Here is a 22,435-nt window from a genome sequence, read left to right as displayed (position 1 = left end):
CAGAGGGAGGCGGGGGCATTGCCCGCCCGGGCCACGCCGCGAACCTGCTTCCGAGCCCCTGCGGGAGTGGCGTGTCCGCAGTCGCGCTGCCCTCGGCGGAGATCACCGCGCGGCTTCCGGCTGGCCAGACCGCTGGATGAGAGCAGGGAGCCGGGACGCGGGCTGCCGTAGTGATTGCAAAGACACGGTGCGCGAGGTAGTATCTCCTGTTGGCCCAGCCCCCGTTAGTGAGAGAGACCCGCGGAAGAGCTCTGCAGAGCTCCGTAACTGCTCTCTCACCAACGGAAGTGGGTCCGATCACAGAGATTCCCTCAGCCGGTGTGTCTCTGATATCCTGGGGCAAACACGGCGACAGCAACAACAGGGCAAACAGTGAGATTATGCAGCTGTTCAGCATTAGAGCTGGGCTCCTTCGTGGTTCCGGACTTCTTAGTCGTCAGTTTCCTGCACTGAGTGTGGGAATCCAGGGCTGGTGGTGATGAACCGCTAGGAGAAAGGGTAGCTGCTGTTAAAGGTGCTAGGGTACGTCTCACAAATCTTCATTCATTGGTTAGGGAAGTATTTTGATACCAGTGTTCCTCAGTATAATTTGGTTAATCATTGTCATTCTCCTCACAGTCAGAGTGAGCTGTAAGGAGGAAAGGGGAATTATATAGAGGGAAGCTGGTGAAAGAGGATAATTCTTCTTAATTCTAGAACTAGATACTTACTATGCTATAGTATAGTTACTTAAGGGAGTGCCCCTATTTTAACTACAGAACATATCTGGGTAAAGTCAACTAAGCTGAAAGCTTACTGTACACAATGTGCTTACTGTACACAAACATTATTTTCTTTTTTAAATGTGCTGATAAGCAATTTACTTAGCATATGTTAAAAAACCCTAACATTCTCATCTCTAAAAATAATAAATTCAAACCTAAACAATAAGAAAACAAAAATATTACTGTAAAAGCACAAAATTTGACATGATGACTTGAACAGACATAGAACCTGAAACTACTTTTAACTTTTTTTTTTAATTTTGAATTGAGGTCTTTTTAAATAGGAATTTTTTTCCTCTCCTCCAGCCTTACTTCATTCCTGCCTGACATCCAAAAAATATAGAGGTCAGTAAATATTGCGTGCTCTGTTACCTTTAACACAACATTTATATAACTTATTTTAGTAATATGCATTGAAGTAGCATTTTATTTTGTTAACATTTATATTAAGCACTATATTTTATGGTTTATTGGTCTGTGTGTATTTTTACATTTTAGGTTTATCAAGTTCTGATTCAAAATTGTCAAAAAATGGCATCCAAGAAGGAACTGACTAGCGATGAGCGGTTTAGCCATGTTACAAAGGACCCTAGGTTTTGGGAAATGCCAGAAAAAGACCGCAAAATCAAGATTGACAAAAGATTTCGGGCTATGTTTCATGACAAGAAGTTTAAGTTGAAATATACTATTGATAAAAGAGGCCGCCCTATTAACCACAGCTCTACAGAGGATATGAAACGGTTCTATAATCTTTCAGATTCAGACTCCGATCTTTCAGGAGTTGACACCAAAGTATTTGCTGGAAAGAAAATGAAGAAGAAAAAAAAGTCAAAATCGAAAGGAGGAATAGATTCTGGGAAATTGCTTGACAAACCTACTGAAGGGGAAAGCAAAATAGTTAATCAGGAAATGGTCCACAAATGTGGAGCTCCATCAAAATCTGATGACTCCCAGAATGGACAGAAAAGCATCATGAGGATTGCCAGCTCATGTAGCCCAAAGTTGAGAAAGGATTATAAGAAAATTAATGTAGAAATTGATCCTACACAGGATGATAAAGGACTCATATGGAAAGGGAAAAACAAGCAAATTGTGGTGAGCTCAGATTCATCTCTAAGCAAACAAGAGACTTCAAAAGCAAGTAGTACTCAATCAGTCAAGGCTCCCAAAACAAAGTTTTCTTTAGAGGAAAAGAAAACTGAATCAGGTTTGTTAAATTTAAGGAACATGTTATATATATATATTTTTTAAAGTATGTATTTGTCTTTTGCAATGTCAGACAAAGTGGGCGAGGACATCTTATTGGACCAACTTGCAAGATCAGTCATTTAAACAACTGATCGAGCCTTTTCTGCTTTTAAATAAAGCTTCTATATGTGCAGTTTCATCTTATTGGGAGAGACTAATTTTTAAACAAGGCCAGTGATAAAGCTGTTTCACATTTGTTAGGACAGTTTGAAAGAATAAAATGGTGAAGACATCTATCAATACATTCACCAAGGGAATTAGGAAGAAACTTAAGGCCTGATCCTGCAAACAAAAATTGCTTTAGCATCTGAGCAACTGTGATCAACATTCCTATGTCTTCACAGTTTTAGGCCCTTTGGGAAGAATGCTGTTTCAAAAGAGAACTGGTACAGATTATTAATTCATTGCGCTAAGAAAGGGGAAAAGCATACTACTTAAAAAAAATAAAATAAAATGTGTATGTTTCTATAGTGTACTTAGTATTGTCAGAGTCATTTTTAATTGCTGCAATCTTATTTCAGAACTTGAAATTGATGGTGCAGTTTTGGTGTAATGTCCTGTGTATGATTTCGTGTGTTCTCTTATTTAGGATTAAAACTATGTTGAGACTTGAGGAAGGAAAAATTTAAAATATTCAAAGCATTTTGGAACAAATTGCATATTGGAACTAAATAGTAAAGTAGTTAAATGCTTCTTGATTCAAAAGTCTGAGATTGAAGATGTGATGTGCTTTTATGTTTTTTGGCAAAAAACATACTAGAATGAAATAACATTCATACTGTTACTAGAAAGGATGAGTGGGCAGGACTGTTGATTTTCACGTGTTCAAACTTTGAATTATTATTGTTTTAATGAAGTAGCAATATATTGTAACATCTCTGTAGCCACAAGGATTCTGTGTTTGTCACTGTGCTGCACCCTGTAGCCATGATGCTTCGTAGTTGTAGCAGGATAGAATTCTGATTCTTCTGCTTCAGAAGTACAGATGCCCACCCATCACTTGAGCTAAGGGAGAATCTCCTTTAGAAGTTGTCAAAGCTGATTCCCCACTCTGGCATTTTGAGTGCAGAAGATGGGGGCCTGCAAGGATTTAAAAAATGAATACTGGCCACCCCAGGCTGGTATTAAACTCCCAAGGTCACAACTTCTCTCTGACCTTGGATGGGTAGATGCTGCCACCACCCAAGTGCAAAAAAACCAACCCTTTTTGAGAACCCAGGAAGGAACACTTGGGAATTCCTTCCTGTGAGGTACCCTCAAGCCCTTCCTGGGAAGAACGGAGAAAGAAAGCAAAGGAAATCAACTGTTGCCACCAGCTAATTAAACAACATATGCACAAACCTTGTAGGGACACACAAATCCAATCCTATTCTTAAAAAAGGTAAATTTTATTAAACTCAAAAAGAAAGGAAATACATTTGGAACTTAGGCCTTTTGGTAGATCTTAAAAGAAACCATTACAAAAATTAAGCATCAAGATAGCTCTCTTTAGGTTCAGTTTAAAGGTTACAAGCAAAACAAAAACATCTGGGGTTAGCACAGAGGAGTCCACAAGGCAATCAGAAATAACGCTAATCACATCTTCTTAGACATTCCCTGATTACTTACATATTTGGCATTTCAGATAAGTAGGGTTACTTAGACTGTAAGCTTCTTGCACCAGGAACCAAGTTATCATTTTCTACATACAATATTAGGATTGGAAGGGACCTCAGAAGGTCATCTAGTCTAACCCCCTGCTCAAAGCAGGGCAAATTCCCTGTCAAATTCCCTAAATGGCCTGCTTAAGGATTGAACTCACAACCCTGGGTTCAGTAGACCAATACTCAAACTACTGACCTATCCCTCCCCCTAATAAAGCACCATACACTCTTATGGGACAGCATACACATATAAATAATATTAAATCTAATATTTACCTTGTCAGTGAATAAAGCTGCTATTGCATATGAACAAAGTAACATCAACAAAAGCCAGTTAGATGAAATTTCTAAAAATAAAGACTATTTTGATTATGCAGAATCCAAAGATGACGGAGAAACAGGCGAGGAAGAGGAGTCGGAAGATGACGAAGAAACAGGAGAGGAAGAGGAGTTGGGAGATGATGGAGAAACAGGAGAGGAAGAGGAGTCGGAAGATGCCAGAGAAACAGGAGAGGAAGATAGTGATGATTCAGAAGAAGATGAAAGTGACAGTGGGCCTGATCTGGCTAGGGGGATAGGAAATATTGAAACCAGTTCTGAAGATGAAGAGGAAAATGATATGTCTGCAATATTTCCAAAGGCGCCAAAGATCGAGCATGCCTGGAGAGAACTGCATACGGATGCTCCTCGTGCAGATAAGGTAACATTTTGGAATAGTCAGTGATAGTAGACTAGAGGATATTTCTGTGAGTGGAAAAATAACTGTAACTTATCAATCAAATGAATAGAGTGGCAAAATTTTTGTAGCTAATTATTAGGGTTCAATTAAATTAATTGTGACTAATCGCACTGTTAATAGAATACCATTTATTTAAATATTTTGGGTGTGTACTACATTTTCAAATGCATTGATTTCAGTTACAAGACAGAATACAAAGTGTATCGTGCTCACTTTATATGACTATTTTTGATTACAAATATTTGCATCGTAAAAAAAAAGTATTTCAGTTTACTTCATACAAATACTATAGTGCAATCTCTTTATCGTGAAAGTGCAATTTACAAATATAGTGGGTTTTTTTGGTTACATAACTGCACTTGTATGAAGTGAATTGAAAAATACTATTTATTTTGTTTATAATTTTTACAATGCAAATATTTGTAATAAAAATATTATGATGTGAGCACTGTACACTTTGTATTCTGTGTTGTAATTGAAATTAATATATTTGAAAATGTAGACAAACATCCAAAAATATTTAATACATTTCAATTGGCATTCTGTTGCTTAACAGTGTGATTAAAAGTGCGATCAATCATAATTAATTTTTTTGAGTTAATCGCATGAGTTAACTGTGATTAACTGACAGCACTGTTTGTTTATACTGTTTAGTATGTCTCCTTTAGAGGAGCCTTGGCTTATTGAAGGGGTAAGATTTTTTTTTTTATCTCAGAAAATCAGTATTCTAGAGATGGGAAGGGTGTGAGTTGCGCAGGAGAAGGGTGAATTCTTGATGCTGCTCCTGTTGTATTGGGTTTCTGAGCTCACCAGGGCCTCCTGTCCAAAGAGGAAGAGAATTTGATCTTAGAAATCTGCATACGGGGGAAGCAATGAGTTGTGCAGGAGGAGTGTCTGGGAGGACAGGGGGTTACAGCGGTGGGGGAGCAGGCAATGACGTGTGCAGGAGGAGGGTGAGGGAAGTATCTTGCTGCTGTCTCTGGAAGCTGTTTTCTGGTACTGAACTCACTAGGCTCTCTGTAATGAGCGAGGTGGGCTCCTTTCAGCTGAGCACACCTTGTTTGCAAGGTTGAGTGGATTTTACCTCAGGGGCTGGGTATGTGGCAGGGGAGGAGAGGCTGATGCAGGGAGGCTGAACTCACCAGGCCCCTACTCTCTTTGGGGTGCCCCTGGAGCAAGAGGCTGGCCAGGGGCATTGGGACACGGTGTGGTGGTGGGGTCAGTCCCCAGAGTGAGGGTCATGCCAAGGGTGGTGCAGGGTCGGTCGTCAGAACCAGGGGCACGGTAGAGGGTGGAGTCAGTTCCCAGAGTGAGGAGCCAATGGGGACATTGAAGCATGGTGTGGGACCAGGTATGTGTGTGTGTGTCTTCGTCCCCAGAGTGAGGGGGCGGCCACAGAGGGTTGGTCCCTTGAGCGAGGGGGTGGCCAGGGGCTTTGGGGCATGGTGTGGGGGGAGGGGAGAGGCATTGGGGTATGGCAGGGTCAGGATCCCTACCTCTCTGCCAGAGCTGGGATAGGAGCCACTCTCCTCTCCCCTCCCCTCCCTGCTATCCGGAGGCGGATTGGGTTATTGTGCCTGACCAGACACTGTCAGGTCCATCCACAGCTGATGTCTCCCTCCCTGCTCAGATACATGTGATTAACACAATTAAAAATATTAACAAGTTAATTTTGCTTTCAGTTAATTAAAGGCATTAACTGAGATTAATCGACAGCCCTACTAATTACTTAGTAGTTCGTAGTATTCCTTTGCTTGAAACAATTAGACATATTGGCTGCCTAAAAGTGAGCAATTTAGTGCTAATTCGAGATGCATCAGTTCAGTTCATTTCTCCTGTTGTTCGATTATGAACTCTGAAGCTTATTTTGACAGAGTTTAAAACTATGTTCACCATTAGTGTGCTGGAAGCTTTCTCTGCTAAGTGTTGAGAGGTCTACTCTAGGCCAGTGGTTCTCAACTGTGGGTACATGTATCCCTGTGGGTACACAGAGGTCTTCCAGGGGGTACATCAACTCATCCAGATATTTGCCTAGTTTTCATAAAAGTATTAGTGAGCTCAGTACAAACTAAAATTTCATACCAACAATGATTTGTTTATACTGCTCTATATACTATACATTGAAATATTTATATTCCAATTGATTTATTTTATAATTATATGGTAAAAATGAGAAAGTAAGTAATTTTTCAATAACAGTGTGCTGTGACACTTTTTTATATTTTTATGTCTGATTGTGTAAGCAAGTAGTTTTTACGAGAGGTGTAATTTGGGGGTATGTGAGACAAATCAGACTCTTGAAAGGGGTATAGTAGTCTGGAAAGGTTGAGAGCCACTGTTCTAGGCCATTTATCAGATTTTAAGGTTTTATTTTTTAAAAAGTAATTGTTCCAAAGGCAGCCTTTCAAGTTTGTTTTGTAATATTGTCTGTCATCAAATGTAGACAGACATCCCTGGTGCCTTTGCTGCTAATCAAACTCAAAGTCAAGCTTTCTGTAATGGTGCTGAAGACAATGTTGTCCCTTTTGCGCTAGCAGTTAAACTTTTTTCCAACATTACGTCAGGGGGACCTGTTGCTGTCAACTCTTGTCAGAAAGGGATCTGTTTCCTTTTAGATCTGCAGAAGTTCTCTGGGGAAGCAAAATTAGCAAAAGCATTAGAGCATTAAAAGCATTAGAGCTGTGGGTAAGAAGCAGTAGAAACAGTCTGTAGTTCTATTGTCTGAAACAATAGATGCACTCTAGGAAAGTGAAAGATAAAGGCCATCATAGAGCACATTTTATGTTTGAAAAATAGTAAAGCCCGTTTATTGAACATTTCTGTTTGCTCTGTAGTCACTGCTTAAGAACCGTGGAAGCGTCAGTGATATCAAGTGTTGTGGGAGATGTCATTCTTATGTTCTCTAAAGTTAAACACAGTGTGACTTCATCAAAGGATAGAAACTGGAAAATAAGATATTTCCTCTCAGCAATCAGCACCCAAAAATCTTATTACAATTAATATATTTTTGCCTTCTTCTTCAATGTAGATAACAAGTAGATTGGCAGTTTGCAACATGGACTGGAATAGGCTGAAGGCTAAAGACCTACTGGCTTTGTTTAATTCTTTCGTACCCAAAGGGGGTGTTATATTTTCTGTAAAGGTAAGAACTATTTGAAAATAAAAATAAAAGCGTATTTTGATTCCAGCAAGTTGCTTTTCTTCCCCATTCCTCCTGCTGACTTCCTTTTGCCTCTCCCTATTCAATTGATTTGTATTGGTCCTTTATAAAATAAATGTAGGCTATAGCTCCACACTGTCCCTTCCATTGATGGGTGTTCGTGTGGGGATGATAAACTGACACAGCTTCATTTGTGTATGTGACATTGGTTTCAGTCCTGTTCCCATTTAATTTAGTGGCAACACTTCTATTGATGCTAAAAGGAGTAGAATCAAGTACTATGTGCAAAAGCAGCATAAAGTTTAAATGCTTAATTTCCCTTAGTTCATACAGTAGATTCTCTAAAATTCTATCCTGTGGTATAGGTGAGGCTGGTAGCACCATCTAAAATCTTGGCTGCCCAATGCTTCCCGTTATAAGACCCTGTTTTCAGTTACGGTACTTGTAACTTTGCCAAATTTAATCCATTTGAGTTGAAATTTTTTATGCTGGGTGTCTGCCTCAGGCTGACCTTTTTTGGAAAATTTCAGCCAAAATGGTTTGGCCATTTCTGAGAATGAGGCTAGGCAAAAATATGTTTTGCCCTTGTTAAAAAGAACGAAGTGGATGTTCTGTGGGGGGGGGGAATGTGATCGTATAATTAGACAATCACACTGCATATACACAGGCAACCTTAAGTTTGGCGTTTCCTAACTTTTGAGTGCTTAACTTTGCGATGTTTTAATGTAGTTTTGTATGTAATATACATAAACAGAGCTGTATTGTCACTAAATGAGTAATTTATACTACAAAACTCTGTGTGTGTGTATATATATATAAAATTACACATATGCATATTACACATATATGTGTAATTATATATATAATTACACATATGCACTGTAGCTCTAACTTTGCATTTTAAGTAAACTCCAAATCTAGTTCACCTGAAAATACACAGCCAGGGTGGATGTGAACATTTTTCTCCCAATTCTAGTTATAGATTTCTTATGAGTGAAATAGTATTTCAGAAACATCACCAGTATTTATAACTAACCCAGTAACTCTGTTCAGGCTTTTTACTGTGAAATAGTATATTGTTTTCTGATACATAGGAATATTGTCTCTGGCACTCAATCTGCTGCTAAAAATAAATGTTCTTTGTCCCAAACTTTCAATTACAATTTAATTCAATTTTTTCAAAACACAATTACTCATGTAACATTGCATTGACTAGTCATTGCGTAAAGATATTTTGTCAGAACCATGAAATCTATTAAGTTACCCTGGACCAGAAGATTGATGTTACAAAAATGTGAGTGACATAGCTACAGTATTTAAAGATTGCTTTCGTCTGAGCATTTACTACATAAAATCTATTACATGAATTCCTCTTGGAGTATTTCTCTACATACAAGAGGAGAAATATATTTAATAAGAGGTTGGGTTTAGAGTGCTGAAAGTTAGGTGGTCTGAGCAGCTTTGGTCTTCTGTATTTTGTTTGGTTTTGTGATAGTGTAAGGGTTGTTTGTGCTCTTTGTTCAAGGGTTTTTACACTCTCCCTACCAAATGCATTTGATGTTTTCTACCAAAAGAATTGGCAAAGTTCTACTGTTCTTTACATAATAAATTGAATGAGATAAATTAACTGGGCACTTGATGCGCTCTCATATAAACGTCCCATAATCTAAGCACTCTTCTGTCTTTTTGTTCCTACTGAGTACTGTAAATGATGGACTACAGAGAAGTATCTTTCTAATTTTTTTTTAAGCTTGACTACTTCCTATTCTGTTCTGCTTCTATTGTTTAGTCAGTTTCCCTTTTTTTATATGAGTCTTTAACACAATGGGAAAAAAAGAGCATAAAACAAATATGACTCCAATCCTACAACCTGAGCTGCATGGTTAGACCCCTGAACCTGAGTGGAGTCCAGTCAGTTTCTGCGTAAGGTTTTGAATGGATCAGCTCTCAGGATCAGGGCCTTAAACAGTAAAACCACAAAAACTGGCAGGGAAATTGAGCTCAAGTATAGTAATTAAATAGCTTCATTGTTCGTTTTTCTTTTTTGGCAATTGATTCCAAATTGATTGTGTCACATTCATTATTTCAGAGCTGAACATTAATTCTATAATCACAAGTTAATATTGTTTTTATGTATTTGTACATCAATTTAATTTGAACACACTTATACGGTTGCTTACCTTTTTTTTTCCCTACAGGTAGTCATATCAAAGCCACTGAAATTACTTGTATGCTTAATTTTTAAGCACGTGTAAGTGTTTTCAGGATTGGATCCTTTAATGTTGTTTTCTCAGTAGGGAAAAAAAAAGTGATGCTCAGAACTCCTGGCTTGATAGATTTGTTTTCTTTTGGTTGCTGTACACTGCACCTGTGCAATTGGCTTATGACCTTTATTTGTAGATTTATCCTTCAGAGTTTGGAAAGCAGAGATTGAAAGAGGAAGAGCAGCAAGGACCTGTAGAACTATTAAGTCTTCCAGAGGACGGCACAGAGAAAGATTGGTATTAATTTAAACTACAAATGGTTGACAGTACCTTTTTTTTTAATGCTTCTCCACCTTTCTAGTTTTTCAAATGGTGTTTTTAGTTGAATCTGACTCATATTCACATCATATACTTGAATAAATTTGTTACAACATAAAACTTAAGGCCCCAGTTGTGTAAATTGTTCCATGCAGGCCATGGGAATACACATAGGTACAGAGGTTCATCTGCATGGGTTAGCTTGCAGCATTTGAGTGTAGCTTGCTAAAACTTAAATCTACCTTTTAACCTTTACATGCTAGATCAAAGTAAGAACCGATCAAAAAGACTGTTTTGACATGTTTCCACCTTGAGGACTTGTCTTCTAACAGAAAACATTCAGCATCTCACAGAGCGATACCTTAGTATTTAATAAAATGCAATGTTTTTCTAGCCACTTAGCAAATAGCTAAGAAGTTTGTGTGGTGAAGGTGGTTTTTGCAAATAATACCATAAAATCTTAATTATTTAAAAAATGTTTTTTCATACGTTGTGCATGTCTGTATCTGTAGATAGAGATTAGTTTATGCAAATAGCTCATTTTGAGTAAAAGACACTGGAAAATGTAGTGTGACTATGTGAGTTACTTTTCACCACTAGATGGTGATATCCCATACCGAAGAGTAAAATCATAATTGACCGAGTTACAGAAATGGGATACAATTAAATTGAAAATGCAGAAAGTGCACTTTATTTATGAACTGGAGAATTTCCCCAGATTAGCAACTTTAAACTCATATTTAATGCTCTCAGGAGTATTGTCACAATGGTAAACAGAAGAGAAAATTGGAGTAGTTAAAGCACAGCATACTTCTCTAAAACTTGATTCTCAAGCAAGCACAAGGAAAGACTTCTTTGCTGCCAAAATTTGTACCTACATTATCAAGAAGAGGCTTAGTCCTATCCCATGTTAAGTAATCAGCACTGAGGAAAACGTTTCTTCAATACAATATCCTGATTTTTGGCTCCAGTCTTGGAATGGCATCCATGCAGTTAAACCTTTATGCATACCTGTCCAGAGTCCCATAGAAGTTGGTGAGACTCTATGTAGCATAAAATCTGATCTTTATGCAAAGTCAGGCCCATGTGTTGGTAATATATGGTTTTAAGAAGTTAAGTTTGCAAAGTATTTCTGAAGTTGCAACTTTGTTTCATTGTTTTAACAAAAGTTATTTGGATGTTGTCTTCTCTTTTGTAGGATTTGTAGGGAAATACTAAGGGATTATCAGTTCAAACGACTGAAATACTTCTATGCAGTGGTAGAATGTGATTCTCCTGAAACAGCCAATACAATTTATGAGGCGTGTGATGGACTGGAATTTGAAAGTAGCTGTTCTTTTGTAGATCTCAGGTACAGCAAATGGTGGTGGGTTTTTTTAAAATTAAAGCAAGTTTTAAAAAATTAGAAGAATAATGCATTTTACTTCCATCAAACTTTTAGCAAAACTGTATAGTACCTTGGGAAAAATCTATGCATTTTGGTTATATCTGGCTTTGTCAGAAAAAGCAAAAATCCCACCCTAAAGAGACTGTTTTCAAAAGGGGTTCAAGATACAAATATTACTACATCTGCTTTTTCAGTCATCTTTTACAGTCAAGTAAAGCAGTAGGACACTAATAGAAAAACACACTGCTACTGTTTTATGTTTGGTTCCTTCACCTGAGGCACGAGGTTAACTTGTTCCTTTATTACAGTTGTTTGAATTAATAGCAAATGTATAGCTGCTCGTACTCAATATTTTTAACTTGTTCACTTCCATTTTTTTAATCAGTGTTGTTTGCACATGTAGCTACTACTGGCCAAAAAAAAAATATGCATCCTAGGGTCTCTAATCTATCCTGTTTTAATGATTTATAGTTAACTTACAAATCATACCTGTTGGAAGCATTCCATGTCTATACTGGCCATATGCAAAGTACAAAATATTAAAAATTCAAAGTAATCAATTTAACTTCTTAAATTGTAATTCTTTTAAAAAATTAATTTCTTACCTTTTTCCACAATATTTTATAAAATACAGAGGATGTGGAAATTGAATGTACAGTGCAAATATTAACTTGTGTGATATGGTTTTTATCCTTTCCCTGTATGTTCCTCTCTTTGGGCTTATCCACTTCTTATCCTAGCAAAATCTTCTGTATTAATGTGCACGGATTTAATTAGAGAGAAGCTGAGCCTATAATTGTTTGTTCTTTTGAAACATCACAATATGTGTTTGAATAACAAGACATCTTCTTTGCCTTTAAGATTTATTCCAGATGATGTTACATTTGATGATGAGCCAAAGGACATAGCCTCAGAAGTGGATGGAGCTGCATATAAACCAAAGTACTTCACATCTGCTGCTATGGGAACATCGACGGTATCTTAACAGTGTTTTTGTAACCTTTTGTAATTTGTTGAGCTTTGTTTTTCTTGGTTTATATAAGATATGTAAATAATGGATTGGTGACACTGGTGATAGTGGAGAAAGGATCCCTGTATATACTTATGATTGTAGAGATGTAGACATCCAATAGATATTGGTATGTGTGTTTTACAGAGGTATAAATTATGACTAGAGTTAAGACTGAGTTTCACACTTTAAACGCATTCAACCTCATTGTTATAAATGAAGAGTAGTGTTTTATTATCGTTAAATTTAGCCCACTTTCAGTTTGAATACAGAATGAAATTTTATTATTTAAAAGAAAATTTTAATTTACTGCCCTGGGTATTTTAAGAAATGTAGCACCACGTCTTGCCTATTTTATCACAAATGATCTTATTAATGCAATAGGAGACTCTTCAGACTTTCCAGATAGCTAAAACTCATTGAAATTTTGAGCATATAGGGAATACTAGAAGAAACTAAATACTATGCATATGGTACGTTAGACGAAAATATGTTGTAATTAAGTTATTAATTATTGTTTATATCTACTTGATTTTATGGAGATGTGTGGTAGTAGCTCCTTAATTAAGACTTAAATGGTTCTTAAATGCATAAAATACTGTTCCCTAAAAGTAAGTAGCCTTTTGAAATGAAATTTCAGTCATACCCTTTGATTTCTTTTGTTGTTGTTTTTTTTTTGTTTTTTGTTTTTCTCTTGTTAAACTTGTAATAGGAAGTATTACAAACTGCACTCTGGGCAAAAACGTAAGCTTTACCTTTTACATTTTATATGTTATCTGTTTTTCTAAAGGTGGATATCACATGGGATGAGACAGATCATGAAAGAACAACTTTGCTACAGAGAAATTTTAAAAAAGATGAACTTCTTGACATGGATTTTCAAGCTTATTTGGCTTCATCTAGTGAAGAGGAGGAAGAGCAACAAGGTATTTATAATTCTTATGCAGTGTTTGCTTACGTTATGAGCAAAACAATTCAAGAGCATACACTTTGTAGGTTAGTAATAAACTCCAGATAGTTTTAAAAACTATTTTACTGATTTAAACTTTCTTCCTTAAATATGATTTATGAGGGACAGTATTTTGTCAATAGTAAAGGTTGTAATAGTCAGGAGCCATTATGGAGAGAGTGTATTCCCTTCAAAATTAAAGGTGACTATTAAAGGGCCAAAAATGGAGTTGTACCCTTTTTTTTGTTTGTGGTATGTAAAGAAGTCCTGAAAGTGTGTGTTGTTTTTTTTTTCCCCCGCCCCCATTCAGCTGTGTTCTACATTGGGAACTTCTGTGTGACTAGAGAGCTAGTGAAATGGTGACAAAACTAGAACAAAGGGAATGGAAGCTGTACATTTGAGAGGGGAAACATTTTTAGGTGTAATGTTCAAACTTTTTTTTTGCGTGGGGTGGGAGAACTGCCTGGTTAAGGTCGAAGACTAGTGAGCATTGGTATAAAGGAAGCCTTTGTTTAAATATTCCATATCCTTGGTCTTTCAATTAGGGTGTGGTATGACAGCTCATAGTAAAATATGGAGATATCAAGAGGTCCTCCAGCCAATCAGGGAAGACTGAGACTTTTGACGTTCCTATTAATAAGGAAACACACACAAAGACACAAACCACCCTTTAAGTTGTTTGTAGGTCATGTTTAAGGATACAGTCATGAGCTATTATAAAGGTCTATTTTGACACCTCCCATCCCTATAGCTCCAATAGCTGATTAAACGTCAGAAAAAGCAGAAGATTCCTATACTGTATTGTAAAAGATGTTTTCTCTGAAGTCCAGTGGTAGAATATTGTGGTGGTGAAGCTAAAGGATGAGGGCTCTAGTCTCAGTTTTTTTATGGTTTACCTCTGTGGTTCCCAGGCCAACTTGCTGCAGTTTTTGTCCTTTTTTGGGACTCCCCATTAGGTATATACACACTCCACCCTGACCCCACAACCCTAATCCTGGCTCATGTGGAGGGGAGGCCCTGGGCTGGACCAAATCTGGGGGTGTGTTGGTGCAACCAGGCATGCAGAGCCGCAGCGCCACTCAAGTTTGGCTCAGTTGTCCCCGACCCCCCCCCCCCCCCCCCTCCTATGATGATGGGGCAGCCAGGTGAAAGCTGAGCAGTGCTGTGACCTCTTGCACCAGGTCTCAGTGCCCTAAGTGCGGAACCAGGCCCAGCATCCTGGGACCGGAGCCACTGCTGCAGGCTGAATACATGGTGGGCTTGCTCGCCTCTCCTCCACAGCAGGCTGGGAGAGGTGTATGTTTGCCTAGGTGGGTTAATCTGGTCCTGGACTTGAGAATCCATCTAGAACCTTCCCAGGACCAAGTGGTTTAGGAGTTGCTCAGTAGCAGCTTTCTCTCTAATACTGGTAGTTTTAACTTAGAAGTGTTTAAATTCATGCCCTTTAAAAGTTTGCATTGGAAAAGTATTTTTTGTGCTTACTTTCAGAGCAGTTTAGGATTTCTTTGGCAAGCTTGAAATACCATTTTTTTTTTTTTTAATGTCCATAACTTGGAGGAGATGAAATTTTTAAAATGATACTCAGATATCAAACTTTTTCATTTGTGGGGATTTTTTAAAAAAAAGTTTGATTGTAAACTTGAAACAGTATATAGTTACATTGACTAGAGCATAGGATAGCAATGTGAAGACAATTACAAAAATCTGCTTATTTGGTACAGTGACTTGTGCTTTAAAGTCTGTATGACCCAATTTGTGCTTTATAAAGTCTGTGCAAGGCAAGGAGATGCTGAGGAACAGCTCCACAAGGTAGTGCAAGATAAGGAAGACTAGAAATTGGGGATCTCAAGTTCTAAATCTCTGTAACTCGGAGTGGTGAGAATTGTGCAAAGCTTGTGAACTCCACAGATTAATAATATATGTCTAGGGAACCAGGTGTCTTGCAGAGTTCAAACTTCTGGGTTTCAATCAGAGATGCAGGAGGGGAAGCTAGGGACCCTGTCTAATTCCTAGAAAGTCTATGGGCCTTGCATTCTTTAAATAAGGAAATTAATAGACAAACATTCTTTAAATCAAGATTGCTATTGTGTATTATAATAAGGAACTTTGCAGTTTAATCTTTCAAAACAAGTAATTCCCTTATGCAAGAGTGAGCATTTGCAAGTATGGAAATGGACAGTTCAGTGTACAGATGCATATTCAAACATACGCAGATGACATCTCGAAAATAAATATTAATGTATAAAGTATTGTGTATTCATGAAACAACCTTCTCTTCCCCTGAAAAACTGTCTAATATCCATTTAACAGGCATATTGTAATAACTTGCTTATTATAATAACTAATACTGGTATTAACTCTACAGACTTGCTGTCTGTTTCTCTTCTCTATGATGAACAGTTTAATAATTAGGCTGGTTTGAATGGTGGTGGGGTTTTTTTGTTTGTTTTTTTCGCAATCTCCAGCCTCTGAGCATAGTGAATTGAGTGAAGGTAGATATGTGGTCTGTGTTTGGAAAGTGAGGTCTTTATCTTGGAGTAGGAATGTGACTAGGGTGATTAGCCGGGCAGATTATTTTTTTTGGCTTTGGAATAGTGGATGGGTGGGAGAAAGGTGTTTGTCTCCTGATCACAGCTGGGTGATTAACTTGGGGAGGGTGGATTCTCTGGCTCTTATATAGAGGATAAGAGGGAAGATGTGGGGATTTTGGGCTAATAGGTGGTGAAGTAGAGCTACATGCTGTGGATAAGTAGTGATTTAAAAGTTATTAGTCCATACTTCTATAGTACATGTAAGAGGGTTTCTGGTAGCATGGTGGGAATCAGTGTGCAGATCTAAAGTTGTTTTTTGGAATCATGTTTTTGGATAGAAAAAATAGTTTTCCCTGAATACTGAGAGGTCCACATATATTTTCCTTAATGATACTTCTTATATTTTACGTACACTAAATCATAACTAAGTATGACACAAAATTTGAATAGTTTTGGAACTTTAATTTCTTTTTAGTGTCAGTTATCGTCCCTGAAAGTTTGAATCACCAGCAGAGAATTTGATTGCTGCAGTTATTGTTAGGCAGGAAAAATCTTTACCAAGTTCTGTACTATTTCTAGTCTGTCTGATTATGAGAATATTTCTCTCAAGTATCCAGTGAATTCACTAGCCTCATTGCAGTCTGTGTTCAATCCTCACTAAAGGAAAAGAAATTTTATTGTTAGTTACTGTTTTTTCTGATATTTTTAAAAAGGAGCTGGATGTACAGTGCCTTTCAGTTCTTTCAGGAACCTAGCCTTCTAAAACTGTACAATTGTGGATGTACTTGCCCTCTTCAAAACCTTTTAGAGAGTATTATCTTGTATTACCAGCTCAACTGAACATTAAGGGGTATTTTTAATATATTTTCAAAGTTAATGAAATGGAAGTGCTGTGATTATATATTTTGGGTTTTTGTTACTCGGCATTCCTGCATGTTAGTGACATAATGTTGTGATACTGTCTTTCAATCAGTTTTCAGTTCTGTCAGCTTTCTTTGGGGTGCAAGGAGAATGCAATTTAACGTTAGTAAATCCTCTGGTATATATTAGTCAACATGTTGTCATTTATAGATTCCTAAATTCACTGATTTGCTGTCCCTCCATATGAACTTTATGTAACCTTACCACCATTGTCATAAAGTAATTTGGAAGGAATGTAAAATGTCTTGAAGCTTTGGTCAGTTCTTTCAAATAGTTTTAAAAACTGATCTGGGGCACTTGCGCACTGTATTAAAGGAAGCTAATAATCAGAGATGAGTTACAGGAACATACAGGAGCGATCTTTCCATCTTGTTTCAAGGAATTGCTCCAGATCTTTTACTCAGAGCCTAGGGAATTCATCTGTCAGCAACCCCTGCTTGGTAATATCTTGCTGAGAATAATGCCCAATTGGTCCTCATTTGATTTACGAATGAATTTTTAAAACACATTGCTAAGAATTCTCTCTTTTTTTTTTTTAACTTCACTCAGGTGCCTCAGAGCAGTAGGGGAAGGACAAATAGTCTGTTTCTTAACTCCTTGAAAGATTCCAGGTGTGCAGTGAGAGGTAGTGCATATGGTTGGGGTGATGGTGGAAATGGACCTCCACAGTGAGTGGCCCAATATCTTAGCGTTTCAAAAAGTTCTGTTACTGGAGGAGGGGGAATTGAACTGTCATCACACTTGCCAGTACATTTTCAACATGGAAAGGTCTTGCTTCTAATTCTGTTTTAACAATAAGCTTTTAACAGAAAGAAATACATTGCTATTTCTTTAACATGTTCCTGATGTTTTATTCATTGACTTGTTGGATGGAATCCTGTCATGTATCCCATATTATTATTGTGGCACTAAGCACAAACAGAAAAAATGAATTTCAGCTGTTTAAATGGAAATGTAAAAGTGTGATAGGGTGGAAAGAATGTTAGGCACTTTTTTATTTTATATTTTTTAACTTATAAAAGTATTTTATTTATAAATAGTGTTTCTTTTACCCCATCCTAGTCTGCTTTTATATGGATTTTTTAAAGTAAAAAATGTCTCCCATGGCTCTTGGCAGTGCTGTCATAAAACAGTTTTGTAAGGATCTGTTTTGTGCTCTATCACCAATGACGGCTGTGCGCAAATATAGATGATGTTTATCAGTAGCACTGAAGAGTGAATGCAGCTCTTTTTAATCTACACATTTTAATTTTATTGATAATTATATTTAAAAAATAAAATCCAGACAATTTCCTTTCTCTACCTATTTTCAGCTTGAAAATCCTTATGAATCAATAAACTTCGTCTAGCCCTTTCAATTTGAGGGTAACATTTGAATTATATTTTTACTTTTAGAAATACTGAAGTTATAAATGTGGTTTTGTCATAAATTAAAATACGGTACACCCAACTTTTTATAAATGAGCAGTTGCAAAAGAAAATATCCACACATTTGTATGTATTCACACTTTTTCCTTCAGTATTTGCTAGATACAACTGGATAACGATATACAACAAAATTGGATTGTCATTTGACAATGTATATTTCTGAACTGTATTAAACAGGAGGTTATTTACCTACCACTGTATCTACTAAGGTTGCCCTAGCAGCTCCCAGGCGTACACAGTCCCGTGTGCTGCTGTTCTGCTGCTTTGACAGTAGTAGTGTGGGTTCACCTCTTTAGAATGTTCATGTTCAGTTATTTTGGCATGCTGCCAGCATCTTCCAGAGGCAAAGCAAGTGATGGGAATTAATGTCTTTACCAGTTTATAAATCAGCTGAACCTGAATGGAATTACATCAGACAAAGGAATGGCTCTTTTCTAACCTGAGTTACCCTGTGAAATTACAGAGGTTTGCTGCAAACAATAAAGGCATTAGAGCTTTGCAACCAAAAAAATAAAATAAAGTTTGCAGGAATCTTTATAAATGAAAAGTGTTAGCAGTGAACCTTATATTTAGGCTAACTCCTGTAATAATTTCAGACAGAAATCTATAGAGTAAACTACTAGGCCTTTATTGGCTTTTAATCTAAATGTGGTACAAGACAAGGAGGAGCCAGTCCGTAACAAAAATGTTTTTCTCTACTCCATTGTAAGGAGGGATGTGAGCACTTGTATTTAGGAGTTTGTATTTTGGTGGTTTATAAACCCTTCTTAACAAAGGCATTTTTGAAAAAGTATACTATATAGTTGGGCCTGAACCTCTTCTGGTAAGTCTTGCCATAGATCCTTGCATCTGATAATCTAAAATTGGTTCTCTTGTTCCCTACTTTTTTTCTTTTTGAATTAAAGGTATTTTAAGTTATAAACCGGATCCATGAACCAAGGAGACTTACTTTTGGGACAGATGTGTCCATCTCTTGTTGTTCAAAATGGTCACTGAGTTCAGGAGAAGTTTCATTTCAGTAGAGCTTCATGCAGAAGAATGACCAGATGTGACCTTTTTATATGTTATTTTTAGGGCCCTACCAATTTCACGACTGTGAAACGCATCACGGACCGTGAAATAAACCCTTCTCCATGAAATCTGATGCCCCCTTGTTCCTAGGAGTGCCTCAGCAAAGGGGAGTCCTAGCTCCTGCTGGGCAGAGGAGGGACAGGGCTTGTCAATCTCCTGCACAGCCGCTCAGGGAGAAGACGGGGGGAGACGAGACCCACCTCCGGGTGCCTCCCTCTGCTTCAGGACACTCTCTGGGACTGGGCAGCAGCCCCAGAGGTTCCTGCAGTTGTAGGAGACTTGTGGAAGTTGTGTCCAATCTTCCCAGTGCTGCTGGGAGCACCCCAGCAAAGGGGACTCCTGGCTCTGGCTGGGGACGGACAGGACTGCACCCCAGAACCTTACTGACTTGCACTGGTCAGAAGCCTGACTGGTGTACGCTCATTTCTTAGTTCACCACTCTGACAAAAGGGTAGTGAATGTGTGATAGCTCTTGTTAACCTGAGCTGAGATTCCCCAAGCACTTCAACCAAAACCACACTCTTTTAGATAAAATATAAAACAGATTTATTAACTACAGACAGATAAATTTTAAATGATTATAAATAGCAGGCATAGAGATCTAAGTTGAGGGTACCTAAGAGAGAAAAATAAATGCACAATTTAAATTCTGACTTTAACAGACTAAGCAAGATTTGAATCAAACAGTTTCTAACACTAACAGATGTTAGACAGCTTACAGTTCCTCAATACACAGACTGGATCCCTTCTAGCATTGGACCAATCTCTCTGGTTCCAAGTCTTTGTCTCCAGACAGTCTTCCAGCTGTTGAGATGGTATGGACAGGGAGGGAGAGAGGCCAGCTGCTAGAAAGATGCTTGCTGTGTTATGGGTTAATCTGCCTCCATGGTGTACATGCCTTCTCTGAGAAGTCTCTGGGATATTGGATTCTTTTCTTAATGGGCCATTAACGCCTGTCTGGCCCTCCCTTTGTTGCAGTTGACAGGCTGGCTGTGGGCTTCTCCCAGCGTGTTTCAGTAAAACAGAAAGCAATACTTTGTAACTTCACATACAAAGCTAGCACATCCAATTCAGCAGGATATTAATGTTCAATAGATCAAGACTTTTAAAATGATACCTCAGAAGGCATACTTTGTACAAAACATATCATAATCATGACGACAAGGTGAATATGGAGGTTCCAGGGTGCTACTTTGAGGTACAGAGTGTCACAGGGGAGTGTGTGTGTGTTGTGGCAGCATGTTGTCTCTTTAAGCAGAGCATTCACCAGCCTGAACGCTTGTTCAGCCAGTAGCAACCACTCCTGAGCCAGAGGCTGGTGCTCAGGCAGGTCTCCTGTCCGCCCACTGCAGCTCAGCGGAGAGCAGGTACACCAGCGGGGGAAGAGGGAGACTCTGACATCAGCCCAACCTCACCCCTCCCACCCCCGACTCTGTGCAGGAAGGCAGAGCAGACTCTGCAGCACAACACCACAGCAGCTTGACTCTCAAGTGGGGCTGCACTAGTTCACCTATGCAGCCCATCCTGCCGGCCTGCCGCTGCGGCCCTAGTGCGGCGGGGAAAGCAGGATTTCGCATTAATATTTTGATTCTGCCTGCATTCTTGTTAAGGCAGACTTCATAGGGCCCTAATTAAATTATTTCACTTTGGACACCAATCAGGTATCTGTGAGGGATGGGAGGTGAGGTCTAGTGCTGTGATGGCAAACATTTTGTGCATTACATGCCAAGAAATTGCAAATGTAGTATTTTCAACACATGACATGCCAGAGGAGAAGAGCTAGTGGTCACGGGATTCCTGCTGTTGCATTTTGGCAGTCAGCTATTCATTAAAGGCTTGTATTTTCTTTACAGTGTCCTGAGTGTTCTACCTATATAATCTGATAGTCAAGTTCTGATGTCAGAGTTGTCAGTTAATTGTTGAAGATAGTTAACACAAGTACAGTTGAACCGAATGGGTCATCAGCAAAGCTACAGCTAGTTTTTTATAGGGGAAAAAAGAATCTGGCAGTGTTTTCCAAGCTCACAAAAACTGTTTTCAGGAGGTTTTTCTTCAATCCTTCCATGCTCAGTATTTGCCAGCTGAAAATTGAAGTCAACAAACTTTGTTTTTCAGATAGCATTCTACTGGAATGCAGTGATCTGCCTCTCAATCTAGCCACTCAAGATCTATGTAGTAGAGTCCTTAACACTTTGTGTGGCGGTCTGAATTGTAACTTCTGTCTGTCAGAACTTAAACCATCCTGCATAAGTTTCCAGTGACTTCTCAATTGTATTTGATTGGTAAATTTCTATGATGTTGCCCAGGATATCCATGAAAGTTGCTGAATTTTCCAGATGTTTTCTCAACAAAGGGAAGTATTTTAGCTTTCTGTCATCCAAGTCTTGAATGTTTCCAGCTTCTTTTAATAAGTTTTGGTGTCAAACGTGATGTTTGCTGTCGTTCTGAATCTTGAAGTTTTATATTTGGCTCATGGGCATGTTGAGTGAGGCCAGCAAAAAGCATTGAGTCACTCTGCTATTGCCAGTTGAGGATAATCTTGTCCCTTTTTGATCTAAGAATAAGCTGACTTCTTCCAAACATTCCATGATTCCAAGAATATGGCCTTAATTTAATCATTTGACACTGCTATAAATCAGCAATCCTGCATGTTGAGACTCTCTACTTCTAAATGTTTAACTTGCTTAGTTAAGAGCTCTTAAAATGATAGAATTCACAACTGGAACCACTGCTCTGGAAAGATCTTTCTTTGACATTCCTGCCTATATCAACAGATGAATCAGTTCCACACAATAATGGCCAATAGTACAAAAGAATTTACATTGGTACTGTCATCTAAACAAAATCAGAATATATCTACAATTTTTTAGTCCAATTTTCAATTGCTTACTTATTCATATATTAGAACTTTGTCTTTAATTGTCTTTATTTCACTTTTGGTCTAAAATCTTTGAACAAACTATTGGCACAAAAAACATTGTCTCCTTAATCACAATCAGAAAGTGGTTTATCATGCTGTGCAGTACAGCATGACACTTGAAAACTAGCAGCAAGACCGTTTGA

At 38.0% G+C, this 22,435-nt stretch overlaps 1 protein-coding gene across 4 annotated transcripts in view; it reads left to right on the top strand.

The window, feature by feature from the left end:
• ESF1 (ESF1 nucleolar pre-rRNA processing protein homolog) overlaps positions 1 to 22,435 on the top strand; it is a 58,505-nt gene that overhangs the window by 245 nt on the left and 35,825 nt on the right. Inside the window, exons 1-9 of one of the 4 annotated variants that reach the window (XM_039528753.1) lie at positions 166 to 187; positions 1,071 to 1,109; positions 1,263 to 1,971; positions 4,033 to 4,355; positions 7,423 to 7,536; positions 9,955 to 10,055; positions 11,275 to 11,427; positions 12,325 to 12,439; positions 13,263 to 13,398. In XM_039528753.1, the coding sequence (XP_039384687.1) occupies positions 1,296 to 1,971; positions 4,033 to 4,355; positions 7,423 to 7,536; positions 9,955 to 10,055; positions 11,275 to 11,427; positions 12,325 to 12,439; positions 13,263 to 13,398 (1,618 nt within the window). In that variant the 5' untranslated portion in view covers positions 166 to 187; positions 1,071 to 1,109; positions 1,263 to 1,295. Of the gene's footprint in view, positions 1 to 165; positions 188 to 207; positions 523 to 1,070; positions 1,110 to 1,262; positions 1,972 to 4,032; positions 4,356 to 7,422; positions 7,537 to 9,954; positions 10,056 to 11,274; positions 11,428 to 12,324; positions 12,440 to 13,262; positions 13,399 to 22,435 lie in introns of those variants that run through there. The other 3 variants (XM_039528752.1, XM_039528751.1, XM_039528750.1) reach the window with 3 other exon arrangements.

Source organism: Mauremys reevesii, linkage group 3, assembly GCF_016161935.1.
Source record: "Mauremys reevesii isolate NIE-2019 linkage group 3, ASM1616193v1, whole genome shotgun sequence".
NCBI classification, from domain to species: Eukaryota; Metazoa; Chordata; order Testudines; family Geoemydidae; genus Mauremys; species Mauremys reevesii.
This window is presented reverse-complemented; position numbering and strand designations above follow the sequence as displayed.